The 16,709-nt window shown below is 42.9% G+C and overlaps 1 protein-coding gene across 1 annotated transcript in view; it reads right to left on the bottom strand.

Moving 5' to 3' along the window:
• syne2b (spectrin repeat containing, nuclear envelope 2b) overlaps window positions 1-16,709 on the bottom strand; it is a 140,125-nt gene that overhangs the window by 98,984 nt on the left and 24,432 nt on the right. The window contains exons 18-44 of the mRNA XM_086274697.1: window positions 15,915-16,055; window positions 15,697-15,798; window positions 15,381-15,557; window positions 15,129-15,287; window positions 11,647-15,021; window positions 11,270-11,404; window positions 10,877-11,002; window positions 10,056-10,243; window positions 9,774-9,855; window positions 9,482-9,582; window positions 9,246-9,366; window positions 8,806-9,105; window positions 7,700-8,295; window positions 7,396-7,551; window positions 7,013-7,163; window positions 6,661-6,819; window positions 6,096-6,263; window positions 5,848-5,949; window positions 5,518-5,718; window positions 5,211-5,418; window positions 4,671-4,783; window positions 4,385-4,587; window positions 4,154-4,261; window positions 3,603-3,882; window positions 3,129-3,458; window positions 2,671-3,000; window positions 2,199-2,498 (exon numbers count right to left, since the gene is read on the bottom strand). Of these exons, the coding sequence (XP_086130823.1) occupies window positions 2,199-2,498; window positions 2,671-3,000; window positions 3,129-3,458; window positions 3,603-3,882; window positions 4,154-4,261; window positions 4,385-4,587; window positions 4,671-4,783; window positions 5,211-5,418; window positions 5,518-5,718; window positions 5,848-5,949; window positions 6,096-6,263; window positions 6,661-6,819; window positions 7,013-7,163; window positions 7,396-7,551; window positions 7,700-8,295; window positions 8,806-9,105; window positions 9,246-9,366; window positions 9,482-9,582; window positions 9,774-9,855; window positions 10,056-10,243; window positions 10,877-11,002; window positions 11,270-11,404; window positions 11,647-15,021; window positions 15,129-15,287; window positions 15,381-15,557; window positions 15,697-15,798; window positions 15,915-16,055 (8,412 nt within the window). The remainder of the gene's footprint in view (window positions 1-2,198; window positions 2,499-2,670; window positions 3,001-3,128; window positions 3,459-3,602; window positions 3,883-4,153; window positions 4,262-4,384; window positions 4,588-4,670; window positions 4,784-5,210; window positions 5,419-5,517; window positions 5,719-5,847; window positions 5,950-6,095; window positions 6,264-6,660; window positions 6,820-7,012; window positions 7,164-7,395; window positions 7,552-7,699; window positions 8,296-8,805; window positions 9,106-9,245; window positions 9,367-9,481; window positions 9,583-9,773; window positions 9,856-10,055; window positions 10,244-10,876; window positions 11,003-11,269; window positions 11,405-11,646; window positions 15,022-15,128; window positions 15,288-15,380; window positions 15,558-15,696; window positions 15,799-15,914; window positions 16,056-16,709) is intronic.

Below are 16,709 nucleotides of genomic sequence, written 5' to 3'. Positions count from 1 at the left end.
TCTCGTTATTGTGGGATATATTATCAAGCAAGTGAACATTTTGTAATAAAAGTTGATGTGTTAGAAGCAGGAAAAATGGGCACATGTAAGGATTTGAGTGAGTTTCACAGGGACCAAAATGTGAAGGCTAGACAACTGGGTCAGAGCATCTCCAACATGGGCTGTTTTGGGTCTGCAATAGTTAGTATGTGTCATAGTGGTCAAATGAAGGAACAGTGGTGAACCATCGATGGAGTCATGGGCAGCCAAGTCTTACTGACCCCCTGTGAGCGACGGCTGACCCATGTGCCCAGGTCCAACAGACAAGCTGTTGTAGCTCAAACTGCTGTAAAAGTTCATGATGATTCTGATAGGAAGGTGTCAGAATACACAATGCATTACAGTTTGTTGTGTATGGGGCTGCAGACCTGCAGACCAGTCATGGTGCCCATACTGACACCTGTCCACTGCCCAAGGCTACGTCCACACTAATGCGTTTTCGTTTGAAAACACATCGTTTTTTCTCCGTTTTGGCCTCTCGTCCACACTGAGATGGTGTTTTCCCCAAAGGAAAACTCAGCACTTTGAAAACGCTTTCAAAAACAAATACATGAAGACGGTGCGTTAGCGTCACAGTGTGGACAGCGAAAACGGAGACTTTCGATGACGCATTTTAGTGATGTGATGCAGTCATGTGACCGAAGATAGCAGAGGGCATTATACAGCAGTTGTTTTGTTTTCGCTCAATTTTGACAGCCCTATTAAAGATTAATATCACTTTGTACCTGCTTCAGATAACTTTTCTTCAAATTCTTTAATTCTCACTCGCTTTTGCAACTTTGTACTTTTGTGTTACTCGCACCAACAACTCCACCTCATTGTTAGTCCATTTAAAAAACTCGGTGCTTTTCCTCGACATTTTGCCGCACGTTTCAAAGAGCTGGAAAGTAAATAAACGGCAGACAGAAATGAGGCAGGACGAATCTTCTTGCGCTTCACGCATGCGCAGTACTGGAATGTAAGCGTTTTCGGACGTTTCTATGTGGATGCACAACTCTGTGAAAACGACTGAAAACGCTATTGTGGATGCAGAGCGTTTTCAGACGAAAACGCAGTTTTCAAATCTATCCGGGCTAGTGTGGACGTAGCCCAAAGCACCAACAAAAGGCACGTGAGCATGTGAACTGGATCATGGAACAATGGAAAAAGGTGTCCTGGTCTTGATGACTCACATTCTCTATAACATCACATGGATGTCTAAGTGCGTGTGCATTGCTTACCTGGGGGAACCAGGATGCACTGTGGGAATAAGGTAAGATTGCCAAAACAGTGTGATTGGGAAATCTTCTGCTGGAAAACCTTGGTTTCTGCCATCCATGTGGATGTTACTTTACCATGTACCACCTAGCTGAATACTGTGGCAGACCATTTACAATCTGTCATCAAAACAGTATCCCCTGATGGCTGCGGCCTCTTTCAGCAGGATAATGCATCTTGCCACAAAGCAAAAATGGTTAGGAATGGTTTGAGGAGCACAACATGTTGGAGGTGACTTGGCCTCCAAACTCCCCAGATCACAACATCTTACAGGACTTGAAGGATCTGTTGCTAATATCTTGGTGCCATATTGGTGCTTGGGCGATCGTGGCTCAAAGAATTGGAAGTTCGTCTTGTAACCGACTCAGTCGGGGCTCGAACCGACTGTCCGAGCCGGTTCGAGCCCCGGCTCGGACAGTCTCGGTCGTTGTGTCCTTGGGCAAGACACTTCACCTACCGCTTACTGGTGAGGGGCCGATGGCGTGATATGGCAGCCTTGCTTCTGTCAGTCTGCCCCCAGGGCCCCGAAAAGCGCTATATAAATGCAATCCATTATTATTTACCACAGCACACCTACAGGAGTCTTTTGAACGCCATGCCTCAATGAGTCAGGGCTGTCTTGGCAACAAAAGGGGGACCAATGATCATAATACTATGCCTGATCAATGATTGATTCACTCTTTTGAAACTCGGTAAAACAACAATTGTCAGAACTGGCTTACTTGACGTTTATGATGTATCCTGTTGGAATCATTTGTTATTGTTCAGAACAGAATGGTGACTTTAGTTTTCACTGTAATTTCAAGACATGATCAATCTAGATGTCTTGTTGAAGTCACTGATAAAAATTGAAAAACAGTGCTACTTCTGTACCCTACTTATGTAGTTATATTGAAACAAACCTGTGCTGTGTGGCATCTCTCTTCAGCTCTTGTGTGACTGCCCACAGCCTGTAGCTTCTGTTGCTTCTCTTTGATCCACATCTCTGTGTTTTTACTCTGGACGTCAAAGTCATCAGAAAGACTCCTGACTTCTGCTTGATTGGCAGCCTGTTGAACTGTTGTCCACTGCTGCTCTGTGACTGTTACTAGCTGCTGAACCTCTAGTTTCCTACTGTCTTCCAAGAGCTTGCTCAGATTCTCACCCCGTCTCTTCAGGTCAAGCAACTGGGACTCTCCCTCAGGTTTGGAAGTCATGACAGCCTGAAGGCAACGACACAATCAAATAAATCAAAGTAAGAATTCCTGTTACAAACTGCAATTAAAAACTGCAGTAGAGATCTACAGTATGAGCATATATCAGTTTTATAAATTTTACAAATTTCATCAGTTTCTATAATATATTTTGAAGTTAGGTCCCAACTTGTAAACTCACCTGTACTATCTCGGACCTTTCTTCAAAGTGCATATGACTACTGAGGGACAGCAGTTTCTGCTTCTGCTCTTTGATCCAGGATTGGATTGTTTCACTTTGGGTTTTGAAAGCATCAAAATCTCTTTTAGTGGCCTCTTCAGTCTCTGCCTGTTTGAGAGCCTCTTCAGCACCCTGCAAGGCTTTCCTCCACTCCTGTTCTGTGTGTTTGACTGCATCATGAAGCTTTAGTTTCCTGCTCTCATCCAAACTCTGGTTGTCACATAGACTCTGGCACAGTTGCTTAAGCTCTTGGAGCTTTGACTCTCCATTAGGCTTGGAGCTCAGAAAAGCCTTAAGAGAAGAGATACCCTGTTAGGTAACCACTTTGTTTTGATCCTTGAAAGACAAGCCCGTAGAAGTGATTCTATAAACTACAACCCACCCTTACCAAACTCATCTACATGTCAATTTACACTCACTTGTGCTGCCTGAAGCTTTTCTTCAACTTGCACATGGCCACAGATAGACTTGAGGTTCTGGTCCTGGTCTCTGATCCAGGACTGGACACTTTCATTGTGGGTTTGGAAAGCTTCAACGTCTTTTTCTAAAATGGCTTGCATCTCTGCCTTTCTGAGAGCCTCCTGAGCAGCCTGCAGGGCTGTTGTCCACTGTTTCTCTGTGTCTCTAACTAGCAGCTGGACACTTTGTTTCCTGGACTCGTCCAGGCCTTCCTTCTCACACAGGCTTTCGCTTTGTCGTCTCAAGCTGCTCACTTTAAAGTCTCCCTCAGGTTTGCAGCTAAGGATGGCCTGGTGACAAAATCATAAAACGTGTCCGACATTTTTAACTCCAGACAGAATATCATTATTTTAATACTTTAAGAGATGAGCTAACAATACACCAAAATATTCCCAGAAGAAAGCTTTATTAGATTAGACACCACTTTCACTAACTTGTGCTTTGGACTTCATCTCCTCCATGTTGGTGTCTCTGTCTGGAGTGGTGAGAGGCTGTGATAGTTCACTGATCCAAGTCCTGGTGCTCTCTGCCTGAGTATTAAACACATTGTATTCTCCATCCAACACACTCTGGGCCTCAGCCTGATTCAGCATCCTGCCCTCCAGGTTTCTGTAGCGCTGTATCAAGTTATCAGCGTCCTTCAGGAGGCTCTCAGATCTGACACCTTGTCTGCGTATTGATGCCAGCAGCTCACTGAGGGTCTCGGCTCTTCCACTGTTGCATGGACAGACAAAGACAAGTAAGACGGCATACAAAAGAAATAGAAGGGATAACATCCTCACGCAGCATATTATGCATCCAAATTTTTCTGTAATAGACAGGTTTAGGTCTATGTTGTGCTTAATTCTATTCTATTCTGACTCTTTCCGTTAACATGAAACAACTATAAAAATTAGAGAGATGTGCATATCTTGGAAGTCAGCAAACTTTACTGCTCGTGCGATGGAATATTTCTGGTTCTGGTTTTATGAATGTTGAGGATCACCTCTCATCCTGAAGGTCTTTCAGAAGTTGTTTGACTTTCTCAGACACCACAGACTGTTTTTCTTTGTTCTGAAGCCACTGACGAAGGCTGTCATGCTGCTTCTGCAGACTATATTTTAAAAAAGAAAAAAAAAACTTAAAACAAACACATTCTGTTTGTGGAAATGCTCAAAAAAATGTTTTATGTGTTGTTTAACAGTATAGCTATTATATTAGCAGAAGCAGGAATGACCTGTCCAAGTCGCTGAGCAGTGACTCCATTTGTTTCTGCCGGTTTTGGCAGTGGGTTCTGAACGTAACCACTTCCTCTTGCTGCTCCTGCATCCACCCAGTAAACTCAGAGAGCTGCTGAGGTGGAACCTGCTCCCTGCCTCTCTCCAGCTGATCTTTCAGCTGGTCAAGACGTCTCTCTGCATCCTTGGACTTTAAGAAACTCTGATGAAAGAAAACATGAACATCCATCTGTCATATAAGCATCTATAGCATCTATCTAACTTTAAAATTATCCATCAACTTACAGCCAGTCTTTGCAAAAACGTCTCCACATCTGTTCTACTCTCAGGGTTCTCGAAGCACTCATTGACGGCTAGCTGCAAGTCCTGGAACCATTCTTCGAATGACTGCTTCTCATCTGGGAACATTTTTTTTTAATTACTCATACACACAATTGAATTAAGGAATACTGAGACCAAAACATGTCCCTGCCTTCTAATATCTGAGTCAAATATAAAGAGAAACAAAGACAATATCCTGCTTGTTGATCAGACACGTGGAGATCCCGGTCTGAGTGATGTTAGTGTCCAGTGGTTGCCAGAAAAAGTTACGCTGACAGTATCAGGCCTGTTATCCTGTTAATCTTTCCTTAATAGCCAAAAGTCTTTTATTTAATCTGCTTTAATTTTTGAACCATTTTTAAAAGCACGTTTCATTTTCATTTGTTGTACTTATGTTGTGCCTATATGTGATTGATGCTTGTCTTCTCTCTGTATTTCCTAATTCAATGCTTTTTGCCAGACCTCTGATAAGCAACTGATTAAAAGCACATTTTCAATACTAACCTCCGATAACCTTGAGCAGGCCTTTGTCCCTCTCCTCTCTCTTCAGCTGGATCATGTCTTTGGTGCGCGAGATTGCCTCCGTTAGCCTGCTGCAGTCAACAGAGAGTGCCTCAAGCACCTGAGGGCTGGCCACACTGGAAACCAATCCCACCTCCTTCAACACGGCCTCAGCCTGCTCTTCCTGAGACTCCAGGTCGTTGCACAGATCCTGCAGCGTGAGACACAAAACATTATAAGTGGTGATCATTCAGGAGAACTCACTAGTATAGGAGCACCATGCTGTCCATCTCTGTCAACAGCTGCATACCTGTATCTGGGCTTCCACATTTGGACCTGAAGCATTAGTCTCATTGATACGACTCTGGATGTTCTCTACCGCTGTCTGACAATCCTCTACCTTCTCGGCTAGATGCTTCTTCACAGCGATTAGCTCCTCAAAGACATCTGTGCAGTCGGTAAACAGTTCCTTCACCTGCTCCAGTCTCTTTCTCAGCTGGGTTTCCATTACCTACACGGAACAGAGGAATGATGAGAAGAGAAGCACGGTACAGGGGAAATAATAATTCTTTAAAAAAGTTTACGCATGAATAACTACATAAAATGAAATGGTGTTGTAAAAGTCTCTGTTTCATCTCACCTGTAGCTCCAGTGGAGCTTCCTGACTTTGCAGCATCTCCTGGATCTCAATAGACTTCTTGTGAAAATGAGTGATGTTCTCCTCATTGGCCTGGATTTCATCCTGAACACAACAAAATACACAAATGTACAGACAAAAAAAAAAATCACAAAAAGTGAAACTGGAATTATTTCAAATTAACAGATACTTAAAATCGATTAGAAAAATGATTGAAGAACAGTTAAAAATATCAGGTTTTACTTCAGTACCTTCATGGTGAGTACTTGTTGCTCATTGTAGAAAGCATGGCTCTCTGCAAACAGGGCGAGTTTGGCCCCGGCCCAGCTGTCCACCTCTCCTCCCAGCATCAGCTGCTTCTCCCACAGCTCCAGGCCCACTCGTAGGTTATCCATGTAGGCATCTGTCTTCTCTGTCACCTGCAGGGGCACCAAAAGATCACTAAAATTTAGTTAAGGCGAGCAATATAGAAATATATAAATAGAAATATTCCAACCACGATCCAACTACGACTTTAGTTTCTCTGTTCAACTTTGAGTTGTACTTCTAATATTTGTCACAGACAGAGCTGTTCTGGAGACACGAAACACTGGATCATTGTCAGACTGACACCCAGTGAAAATGCTGCCATTTACTGAGGATGTTAAAAAATCCAACAAGCTTGTGAAGGTATAATTTTTAACTCAGATACTAAGATGTCAGTGTCAGTGAGTCTGATCAGTCTCCTTCCCAGCACGCTTAATGTACAGTTTTAGTAGAACGCCTCTGTTTGTTTACAAGAACAACATCTGTAAGTGTCAGTGCATAGATGCATACGTCCAGCCAGCTGTCCATCAGCGTGTCAGCCTCTGCTTCAAATGGAGATTCACTGCAGTCTGGAAACTTCTTCAGTTCAGTCTGCAGCTGTTTGCAAACACTTCTCATCTCTTCCATCGGCCCCGCAAGACCAGCCAGCTCCTCCTTAATATCACAGACCTGAACAAATGTACACGTGTTAACATACAGCACTTGTAAGTGCGCACCGAGCACACCAATCTGATATTTAGAAAGTGTCTGCCATCTGCTGGTTCATTCCTTTTAGTGCATACAGTAACAAATGCCCTTAAGCTGTTTTAGGAAACCAATACAAGAGTCAGAATATATTGAAAGACAATGCAAATACACCTACCTTTGCCATACTCCTCTGTAGGTTGTCTTTCCCCATGTAGGATGCCTTATCGCTGATTGCCTGCTCTGCTTTCTGGATGGTGCTGCTCAGGAGACTCCGGCAGGTCTGGAACTTCTTCAGAAGCTCCAGCAGTGTGCTGTACTGCTTCCTTCTGCAAGAGTGAGAAAATACCAAGGAAGATTTGAGCATTCGGATTGCAGTGTATAGAGAAACATAATAAAAGTTTACTTGAACTTAAATGCATTCATTTCTAGCAGTTGAGGACAGCATATAAGTCAGTGTTGCTCATTAATGGCTTAAAGAATAAATAAATAAATAAAATTTTATTTATATAGCACCTTTCTAGACAGAGTCTTAATTTAAGGTTCTTGTGCCGACGTTACCTGTCAGAAAAAGCCTGCTGAGTCTCCTTCCACTGAGCTTCCAGCTCCTGAAGGAGATTTTCTCCTCCTCCCTGCTTCTCTTGGACTTCACGGAGGCTCTGAAGCTCACAGTTCTGAGCCTGCAGCTGGCCTTCTAAGTCCAAGAGGGCACGAAGCCTGGAAAGTGCAACAAATTCAGATTTTAATTCTGCAAATATATTGCAAAATCTAAACGGTACATTCTGGGACTACATGTAGTTTCCCATTTTCACATATCAAAACTGCTTCAGGATAGCAGAAGCACTATCGCACTAAAGGGACAAACCTGTGCTGCAACGCAGGCATGGTGGGCTCTTTGAGGCCTTGCGCTTCAATCGTATCCTGCAGCTTCTTCATCTCCCCCAGCATCGTCCTCTTCCTCAGGCCCAGGGTTTTGCTTTGGGTCTCCTTCTGAAGGACCTTCTGCTGGCTGACCAGCCCACTGTCACTCTCGTCCAGCCTTCTCACCAGGACATTCACCATATCGAGGCAGGAGGCTGGGATACCATCCCTTGTGACTGTGAGCCGAGCTCCCTGCAAGAGTAGATCCAGCTGAGGTGCCTTCTCTTTCAAACTGTCTATGCTCTGCCTTATCAGAGTCAACTTGGAGCGGCATTCCTGCAGCACCACAGCGTCACTACAGGGTGGACCTGGGATACTTGAGATATCCTCATCCACAGTGCGCAGCGACATAAGAAATCGGTCGAGGGCACGGGCAGCTGCTTCGCTCTTCCGGACTTGCTGCCGGAGTTGATCCAAGCTGGTTTTGTGAGCCTCAAACTCACGGGACAGAGGGAAGCGTTCTCTGGGATCCAAGTCGCTGGATTCAGGGTCCAGACGGGACAACTGGTCCAGTTCACTCTGTATGTTGTCATCCAGTTCCTTTAGCAAAAAACACACAAGGTGTAGTGTGAGGTGAGGTGCCTATAGAAGTGAGATCTTACATTACATCTTTTTTTTCTTTTTCTTTTTTTTTTAAAAAAAACATTCTTATATCTCTAAGAATTTGCATTTATTGGATTTATCTTATAAAGGCCAGCATCACTGATGTCTAATATCTATCTGTACTGTGGTGTTTAGGAGTTGATGATACAGGGGACTAGGAAATCCAACACATAATAAATATTAAACACCAAATTGTACGATTTATGCTAAATCAGTAGCTTGTTTATGTGTACAAGATGCATTCAGCTTGTTTTCAATCATCCAGTTATTGACCAGTATGTTTTTTCCAGCCATGTGAAATTTTAAAATGTGCTGACCTCTGCAAAGACTTCTTTGACTATATGAATCCAGGCTTCATATAGGTGTTAACACATGTGCTTAGACAATATTTGTGTGTCAGACTGACAAAATTAAACAAAACAAAATTGTGTATGGCTAACAGCAGACCTTTATATCTTTCAGAATGTTAGTGTTGGCCAGTGTGAAGCCAGTGATGTCTTTGGGCTGTCTCAGATAACGGTCCAGGCGGTCGGTGAAGTCCACCATGTGATTCTCAGTGGAGTCAATCTGCCTGAGTGCAGAGCCCAGCGAGCTGCCTCTCCTCTGAAGGTTGGACTGCTGAGTGCGCCACTGCTCCTGCAGCTCTGCTTTCTCCTGCTCCAGAGAAGTGTTTCCACTCAGCTGGGAACACTGAGAGCACTGGTTTGCATACTCAGACCAAAGACACTCAGTCTCTTGTCTCAAGAACTAGGAAGAAAGGAATTTAACTCAAGTTTACTGGCCGGTTGTGGGGATTGAGTCATTTTGCTCAAAGGTTCTTATAGCATGTCATTTATATTTCAGTCCAGTTTGTTTCTGATAGAGTGGTATTTATAACATCATTGTACCTGTATTTCCTGGAGCCGTGTATGCAGGCCTTTCAGAGAGACTGAGTCAGAGGGGACGTCCTTGATGCTCTGTTCATTTTTAGCTAGTTGGGCTTGCAGAGCCCTCTTAGCATTCTCATATCTGGAGAGTTAAACCAAAAATAACTAAATTTAAGGATTAAATATAAAACCATCCAACCTGTTTTTTGATTTGTACGTTGCCTTTGATTATAAAACACAAGACAGCTAAATTTCACCTTTCTAAAGCTTCCTTTTTGGTTACTTCCTCCTCCAAAGACATCTGCTTTTCAGTCTCCCTTCTCTCCACAGCAACTGTCTTCACTGTCACCTGGGTCACCTGGAAAAAAGCAACAGGATGTTAACGATTATTTCAGACACATCTGCACACGCCCAGTATCGGCTTCAGGATTTAAATTCAAAGACTGGTCTGTATTTCTTCTTGCTTAAAATGTGTTAAAGGAGCTGTGACTGTTTAAATCTATAGAGAGAATCTTTTTAATAAGAATTTTTAATAATAGTGAATCATACCTCAGCTAAGGCCTGAGGTTTGTCACTTGGTTTGGTAGGCTCCTTCTGTGTGTTGGAATCCTCAGTGAAGGCAACAGGAATCCTACAGAATTGAAATTGATTTAAACTTCATACTATATTTTGAATAAATGTAAATGTAACTTAATACAATATCTGCAACATAAATCATGCACAACCAAACGTTTTACTCAGTATTAAGAATTAAATAAGGAATAAAAACGGTTGTTTTGAAGATTGCATGCCAAGTCCTTGCTGTTTTGAAACCTCTATGGAAAGCCTCACCTAGATTCAGGGAGTGGTGTGTCTTGATCTCCACTGAACTGATGCTGGATGGCAGCCAGCCTCTTTTCACACTCCCTCAGCTGCGTCTGAGCCAAGCGGTGAGCATCCTCCGGGCTTAGGGTGTCACACAACTCTTTCAGTGCCTGCAGGTGCTGTTCTGCTTCAGCAAAGTCTGCTGAGAAGCAAGCCTGTTGAATGATTTTAATGTGAAAACAGTAAGCACAAAGGCATTGCAGAGCTGCTTTGACTTCAGGCGATCCATTGAGCCAAATCTTCTTTTTTTGTTAAGCTTTTTATTTATTTTCTTGTGTTTTTATTATATTTATACAACTATAAATTAGTTATATGTGTGACCTGCTTATTAGCATCCTATATCATAAAAGAAGGTTTGGCAGATACATTGCACCACTTGAGCAAGACCCCAGATGGCAGCCGGCAACAGATGGGCTGCACAAATTCATAAAAGAATGCTGTTTTAAGCTTACAGAGAAGATGTGATTTCATCTTCATTAGCACATATTTTCATTTAATTCATTGTTTTAAGGTCCTGATAATGATGGTGTTGTTTGTCGTTTTCAGCTTAAGATAATAAAAAGTGTCTGAAACTGTAAACATACCCAAACAAAACTAGCTAAAACAGCACTCTCTTAGAAACCAGCTGGAATAAAGTATTGCTATTACCCTTCCCACTGAAAGCTTCCTTGAAGGCATACAAAGAAGATGGAAAAGACAAAGTTAGACAAGCAGAGCAGAGAAAACTGGCTGAATACCCATCCTTTGAAGCACCCCTGCCAAGAGTTCAGCTTTGGTCATTTAGCTACCTGAGCTTGGTTTTCTAAGCTGGTGCTTAAGTGCATCTCACACCGAAGGACTGCTGCATTAAAGTCTTTCCTTGTTACTTCAAACTGTAATTGTTCCAAAAAGCCTGAGATCTCAGCTCTGAGGGCCTGGGAGATAATATATACAATGAATATATATATATATATATATGAAAAAGGAAACATGATAGAATATAGTATTGACTAAAAGGTTAATAATGTTGAATTGTTTACATCTGTGTCAGTTTGCTAACATTCCTTTAAAAACAGGCTTCAAAGGCATAAAATAATTGCCAGTTTTAGTTTGTGGTTTAAATATGCATATGCAATTAACTGAGAGATGTCTTTAAAAAAACTAGTGAACATTTGACTATTCATAAAAATCAAAATCCCCACCTCCCACTGTGTCCTGACAGATTGGGTGAAGAACTCCATATCTCTGAGCTGTGAGGGGGTACAAAAGGCCTCCATGCCATTAGCTGCTCGCAAGAACTCCTCCAGCAACTCTGGATCAAGTGTCCTCAGAGTTTTCTGTGTTTAAACACAAAATAGTTACATTATGATTCCTCTACAGAAACTGTATTTCATGTTGTTGGATGTTTTTTTAAGGCAAAGTAACTACTTTCTATTTAAGACATCAAACAATGTGGCTATAAATGTAGGGTAGGTAAACAGACTTGTAAATTCGCAAAAATTGTCAAATAAAACTTATCAATCATGAATATTCACTAAATATGAAATGTGCAGAAGTCATTGCCAATGGTTAAACTTACCTCCTTTACTGAAGCTTGCTCAGCTGATACACGCCTGTCTTTGAAGATGTTGATAGCTTCCAGGATGTGCGCCTGCAGGCAGTGTTTGGCCTCCTCAAAGCCATTTCTAGCTAAAGCCTGTGCCTTAGTGTAGGCCTCTGTGTAGGCCTGGGGAGGTGCTTGAGCCAGAGCAGGAGGTTTGATATTAAGATCTGGTGACTCAGCCTGGGTTTGAAGCAACACATCGATCTCAGAGACGAGAATAGTCTGGGAGTGTTGAATTTTCTGTTTCAAAGGAGACTGGGTTTCAGTCTTTGGTGGGTCAAGTGGTTGAGTCTGAGGTCTTGCCTGTGTGGGAGATTGAGTCTTGGACTGTGGCACTGTTTGGGCCGTGGGAGGCAATGACACCGGAAACTGAGGATGGTGCTGTGGGGATAACTGTGCCTGAGATTTGGGTTGGAACACTGGTTGGACTTTGGGTTGGACTGGTGACTGAACTTTGGGCTGAGTTGGTGATTGAACTGTAGGTTGTAATTGAGGTTGGGCTTGCACCTTGGGTTGAGGGGGTGATTCAACATTAACTTTAGTTAGTGACTGAGCCTGTGGTGGCAATTGAGATTCGGGTTTGGGCTGTGGCAGTGATCCAGGTATGTGTTTAATTGGTGACTGAACTATTAGTTGAGGTGTCATTTCAACATCCTGTTTTGGCTGTAGAGGTCTGGGCTGTAGAGGTGAGTTACCTTTTAATTGAGTTTGTGACTGAATCGTTGGTTGTAGCTGAAGTTGGGGCTGATGCTTGGGCTGAGAAGTTGATTGCTGGGATTGAATATTAGATTGAGTCCCCTGAGTCCTGGCAAAGGGCTTTTCTTGAACTAATGGCTGTGCCTGGACGTGTGTTTGGGACTGGGCCTGCAAAGTTTGTTGCTGGGGCTGTGAAGGAAGCTGAGGATAGGCTGGATGTGATGGTTGTGACTGGAGAGATATCTGTGTTTGAATCTGAGATGGAGAGTGATGTTGAGCTTGGGGTTGATGCTGGACCTGTACATACTGCTGAGACTGAGGCTGCTGATAAGACTGAGATGGCACTTGCAGTGGTGCTTGAACCCAAGTCTGTTGCTGAACTTGGCCTTGTTGTGGCTGAACTAAGTTAGAAGCTCTCATCTGGGTGTGTTGATGCATGGAACTATGGGGCCCAATTTGCTGCTGTGTTTGAGTCCAGGGTTGGGGTTGAGCTTGAGGATGCATTTGCGGTTGAGTATATGATGGCCCCATATGAGAAACCCTATGGTGGGCAATCTGAGGCGTTTGCTGGGCCCACTGTGATAGAGTCTGAACTGTAGGATAAGCCTGAGAATGTGTTGCTTGGCCCATTTGCTGAGGATATGGTTGCGGGATAGGGTGACTCTGCTGGGGAAATGCTTGATTTTGTGTTTCTTGTTTATCTGTCCACTGCTGAGATGTGGACTGAGCTTGGGCATAACCCTGGGAGTATAACTGAGGTTGCACTGTAGCCTGTGGATGCTGGATAGACTGGGTGACTGAGGATATGACTTGAGTATAAGCTTGAAAGTGCCCCTGTGAAATATGGCCTTGTTGCTGGACCAGTGCCTGTGCATGTGTTGGATACTGAGTCATAGGATCAGTCAAAGAATGACCCTGAAGGTGGAGTATAGGTTGGGCTTGGGTTGGATGTTGAGTCAATGGTTGGGCCTGACTTAGCCTGGCCATTGGCTGAACATTAGTTGGAACATGGGCATGAGCATGGGCATGTGGGTAGGGCATTGACTTGGGATGGGTCTCAGACTGATCAGCATAGATTTGAACTTGGGTCTTAGGCTGAGGGTGTGTTTGAGGTTGGACCTTGGGCTGAGGGTGAATTTCATGATCATTCATTGATTTTGCATGGGTTTGGTCCATGTTTGTTGACTGAGTATGCATTGGAGGCTGAGCCTGGGTTGGTGGCTTGGGGGAAGGGGGCCGGACAGGGGCCCATGATTGTGGATGACTACGAAGCTGAATGTGAGATGGTACAGGAAGCTGAATTGGGCCTTGCAGTGGAGCCTGAACACTGGAAGGCTGTCTGATCTGAGCCCATATTGGGACTTGAGCTACAGATTCGTCATGGGGTAGTACCTGTGGCTGCTTAGATGGCTGAGGACCAGCTGGTTGAACCAGAGCCTGATCCTGTAGCTGGAGCTGTTGTTGGGTCTGTGGCTTGGTTGATGACTGTTTCTTCACAGAGTCATGGGACTGAGGAACACATGGTTGCTGTGTATCTGTAGTAATGTGGGACTGAACCATAGTATTGGTTTGTGATTGATTTGGGGCCTTTCTTTGTGGTTGAGGTTGACTCAAAGTTACAGCATGTGATTTATTTTTGGTATTTGATTCTTGTTGTGCTTGTTTTACAGTTTCTTGTGGTTGTTGTTTTTGCTGTTGTTTTTGCTGATGCTGCTCTTTTTGCTGTTGTTGATGTAGCAGTTTGTCTTGTTGCTGATGCTCTAGATTTTCAGTTTGCTGTGTTTGCTTCTGTTCCACTTTTTGTTGTTGTTGTGGCTGCTTAGTCAGTTTTGCATGGGCCTCATACTGTAGCCTGGTGGTTGCTACATTTTGGGAAATTACCTGAACTGATCCGACTGCTTGTGTCTGTCTAGTTTGAACTAGATCTTGAGTCAAATCCTGCTCTTGACTTGGAGTTTTCTGCTCTGGAAAAGCTGGTTTCTGAAGCCATGGCCGGTTCTTCATGCCTTGAGCTTTTCTGCTTTGGAGCTCTTGGGAACTTAGAACCTTTTTCTTTACAGCTGGTTCCTGAAGTGGAGTCTGGTCTTTGGATTCTGGTCTTTGTTTAACTTGTTGTTCAGCTTGTATATTAATTACCACATGCTGTTGAACTTGTTGCTGTTGTACCTGTTGTTGCTCCTGCTTGGGCTGACTTGGTTGTGGTTGCACTGGGAACAACTCCTGCTGCTGAACTTCTTGTAGAAGATACTCCTCCTTTATTTCTTCCTGTTCTTTCTGTCCCAGTTTAATTTCCACCTGTCTTCTAAGTCCCTCTTGGAGTAGGTCTTGCTGTGGCCCTTGATCTGGAGTCTCTGTTGTCTTTTGTGCAGTGGCCATTGGCCAGCCTTGAAACTGACTTTCTGGTGGCGACTTTCTTCTGGTCTGCTTCACAGCTTCTGCGTAGGTGTATGGCATTGGAGGAGAAGTCATCTTTTCTTCTTTGTAATCTTGTACCACTATCTTTGGCACAAAGGTTTTTGTATGCTTGGTGTCTAACTGTTTCAAATGTTGAAGCACTGCTTTATCTTGAATAAAGACTTTTGAAGGAGGTCCTGCTGGAGGACTTCTGCTTCTGTCTCGTCTGGCACCCAGGCTGCTTAGCATACCAACTGCTTCCTAAAAGTGACATCATGCATCTTAGAAATAAAGTACTTTCAATTATACTGTTTTGTCTGGTCAGAACATGTCTAACAAGGTTACTTCACAAAAAAACCCCAACTGGCCTGTGACTGAGCAACAGCAGCTCGCACTCGATCCTGCATAGCAGAGGCATGGAGGTAGTGGATGGGAGAGCTCTTCTGATTTGTTGATACGATCACCTGCAGGTCTTGCTCCTCTGTGACTACCTGACCTTCGAGCTGTAGACCACGGGAAATAGTGACCTGGAAAATAAAAATGTTAGTTTTAAATAATCATAAATGTTTCTTTATGAAAGGATTTAAAAGCCAACACTGCTATGCAGTGATTCATCTCACCCTGGCTTGTGAGGTCTGGACCTGTTTTTGTTGCCGATCGGTGGCCCTTAGCAGGTGGTAGAGCTCCCTGGCTTCAGTCTCCCAATGTAGAAGTTCAGCCAATCGACTGTCCAGCCCAGACACACTGTGTTGCAGCTCTACACAAACCTTTTCTGCCTCAGATAATGTCTGCATAACCTGGTGACAATTAAAGAAAAGATAGCAAAGGACAGATAGACTTACTTTGATTTTTTTTTAAAAAGAACAGATATAATCATTTTAATCTTCATGACCACAATCATAATAGTTCTTTTAAAAGAAGAGAAATCGTTCATACTTCTGGTACTGCAAGCTTCAGTTTCTGTAACTGATCTGCTGGGCATTCTGGGGCAGAAGCCAAAGCATCCAGATCCATGTCTTTAATCTTCCTCATTATAAACTGAAGAGCAGAAATTGAGCAATAATTTAGAAAGATTTAATTTGGTCATTTAAATCAAAAATAATCATTAGAGCTGAAAAAGTGCAATGACTTGCTAGTGATGCCGTTGGTCCTACCTGTAATCTTTTCCTGTAGGTGCGTAAAGGACCCGCCATAACGTCCAGAGGCTCTTTGAGAATCAGTGTGCCCTCTCTGATCAAAGCTCTGATTTCCTCTGGGTTTACATGGGTAACTTCAATTGGCTCACCAATGTTTTCCTGGAAAAAACACAAATAAACATGTTAAATAACAAAGATAATTTATTAATAATTCAATGATGTAAACATTAGCAGCAGAATTTCATAAAATTCTTGTTTACTGTATGTTAATCTACTGTGTAATTATGAAATTAACATAAGTGAAAAGAGATGGAAACTTCAAACTGTGTTGTGTCCACAGTAGATTAACATACAGTAAACAAGAACTTTATGAAACTGACAACACTTGTTCAACGTGCAACTCCAGATATAAGAATGACATTGCACTGTACTCAAAGACTATAATTCCAGCTACTTGCATACAATAGGTAAAGGTGGAGCACTGTTTTTAAACTTTGAGTCACTCCCTAGGAATCATTGTTTCAATAGAACAATCGCATTTAAATTCCAAACGCATGAGACATTAGGCTGCTACAATCACTGCTGCCTCTAGTCGCATAATGCCAAATAAAAAGAAGAAACTAGGCCAACGCTTTAGAAGAACAAAGCTATACCCTCAGATAAAAACACCCTCTGTAAAAAATAAAAGCACAGATAAAAAGTTGATTTTAGAGTGCCATATGGTGGGTACTTTATCAAAAAAAATAATTTTAAGTAAATTCATGTCAGGAAAATATTCTGATTAATTCTCTAACAAAAAAATAGCTTGTGTGA

The sequence above is a fragment of the Aulonocara sp. 'chitande type north' Nkhata Bay genome, linkage group LG19 (assembly GCF_057382095.1).
Source record: "Aulonocara sp. 'chitande type north' Nkhata Bay isolate Kocher_YH1m ecotype deep benthic linkage group LG19, A_spYH_male_GT1.1, whole genome shotgun sequence".
NCBI classification, from domain to species: domain Eukaryota; kingdom Metazoa; phylum Chordata; class Actinopteri; order Cichliformes; family Cichlidae; genus Aulonocara; species Aulonocara sp. 'chitande type north' Nkhata Bay.
The sequence above is the reverse complement of the archived record's forward strand: the minus strand, read 5'-3'. Positions and strand labels throughout refer to the sequence as shown.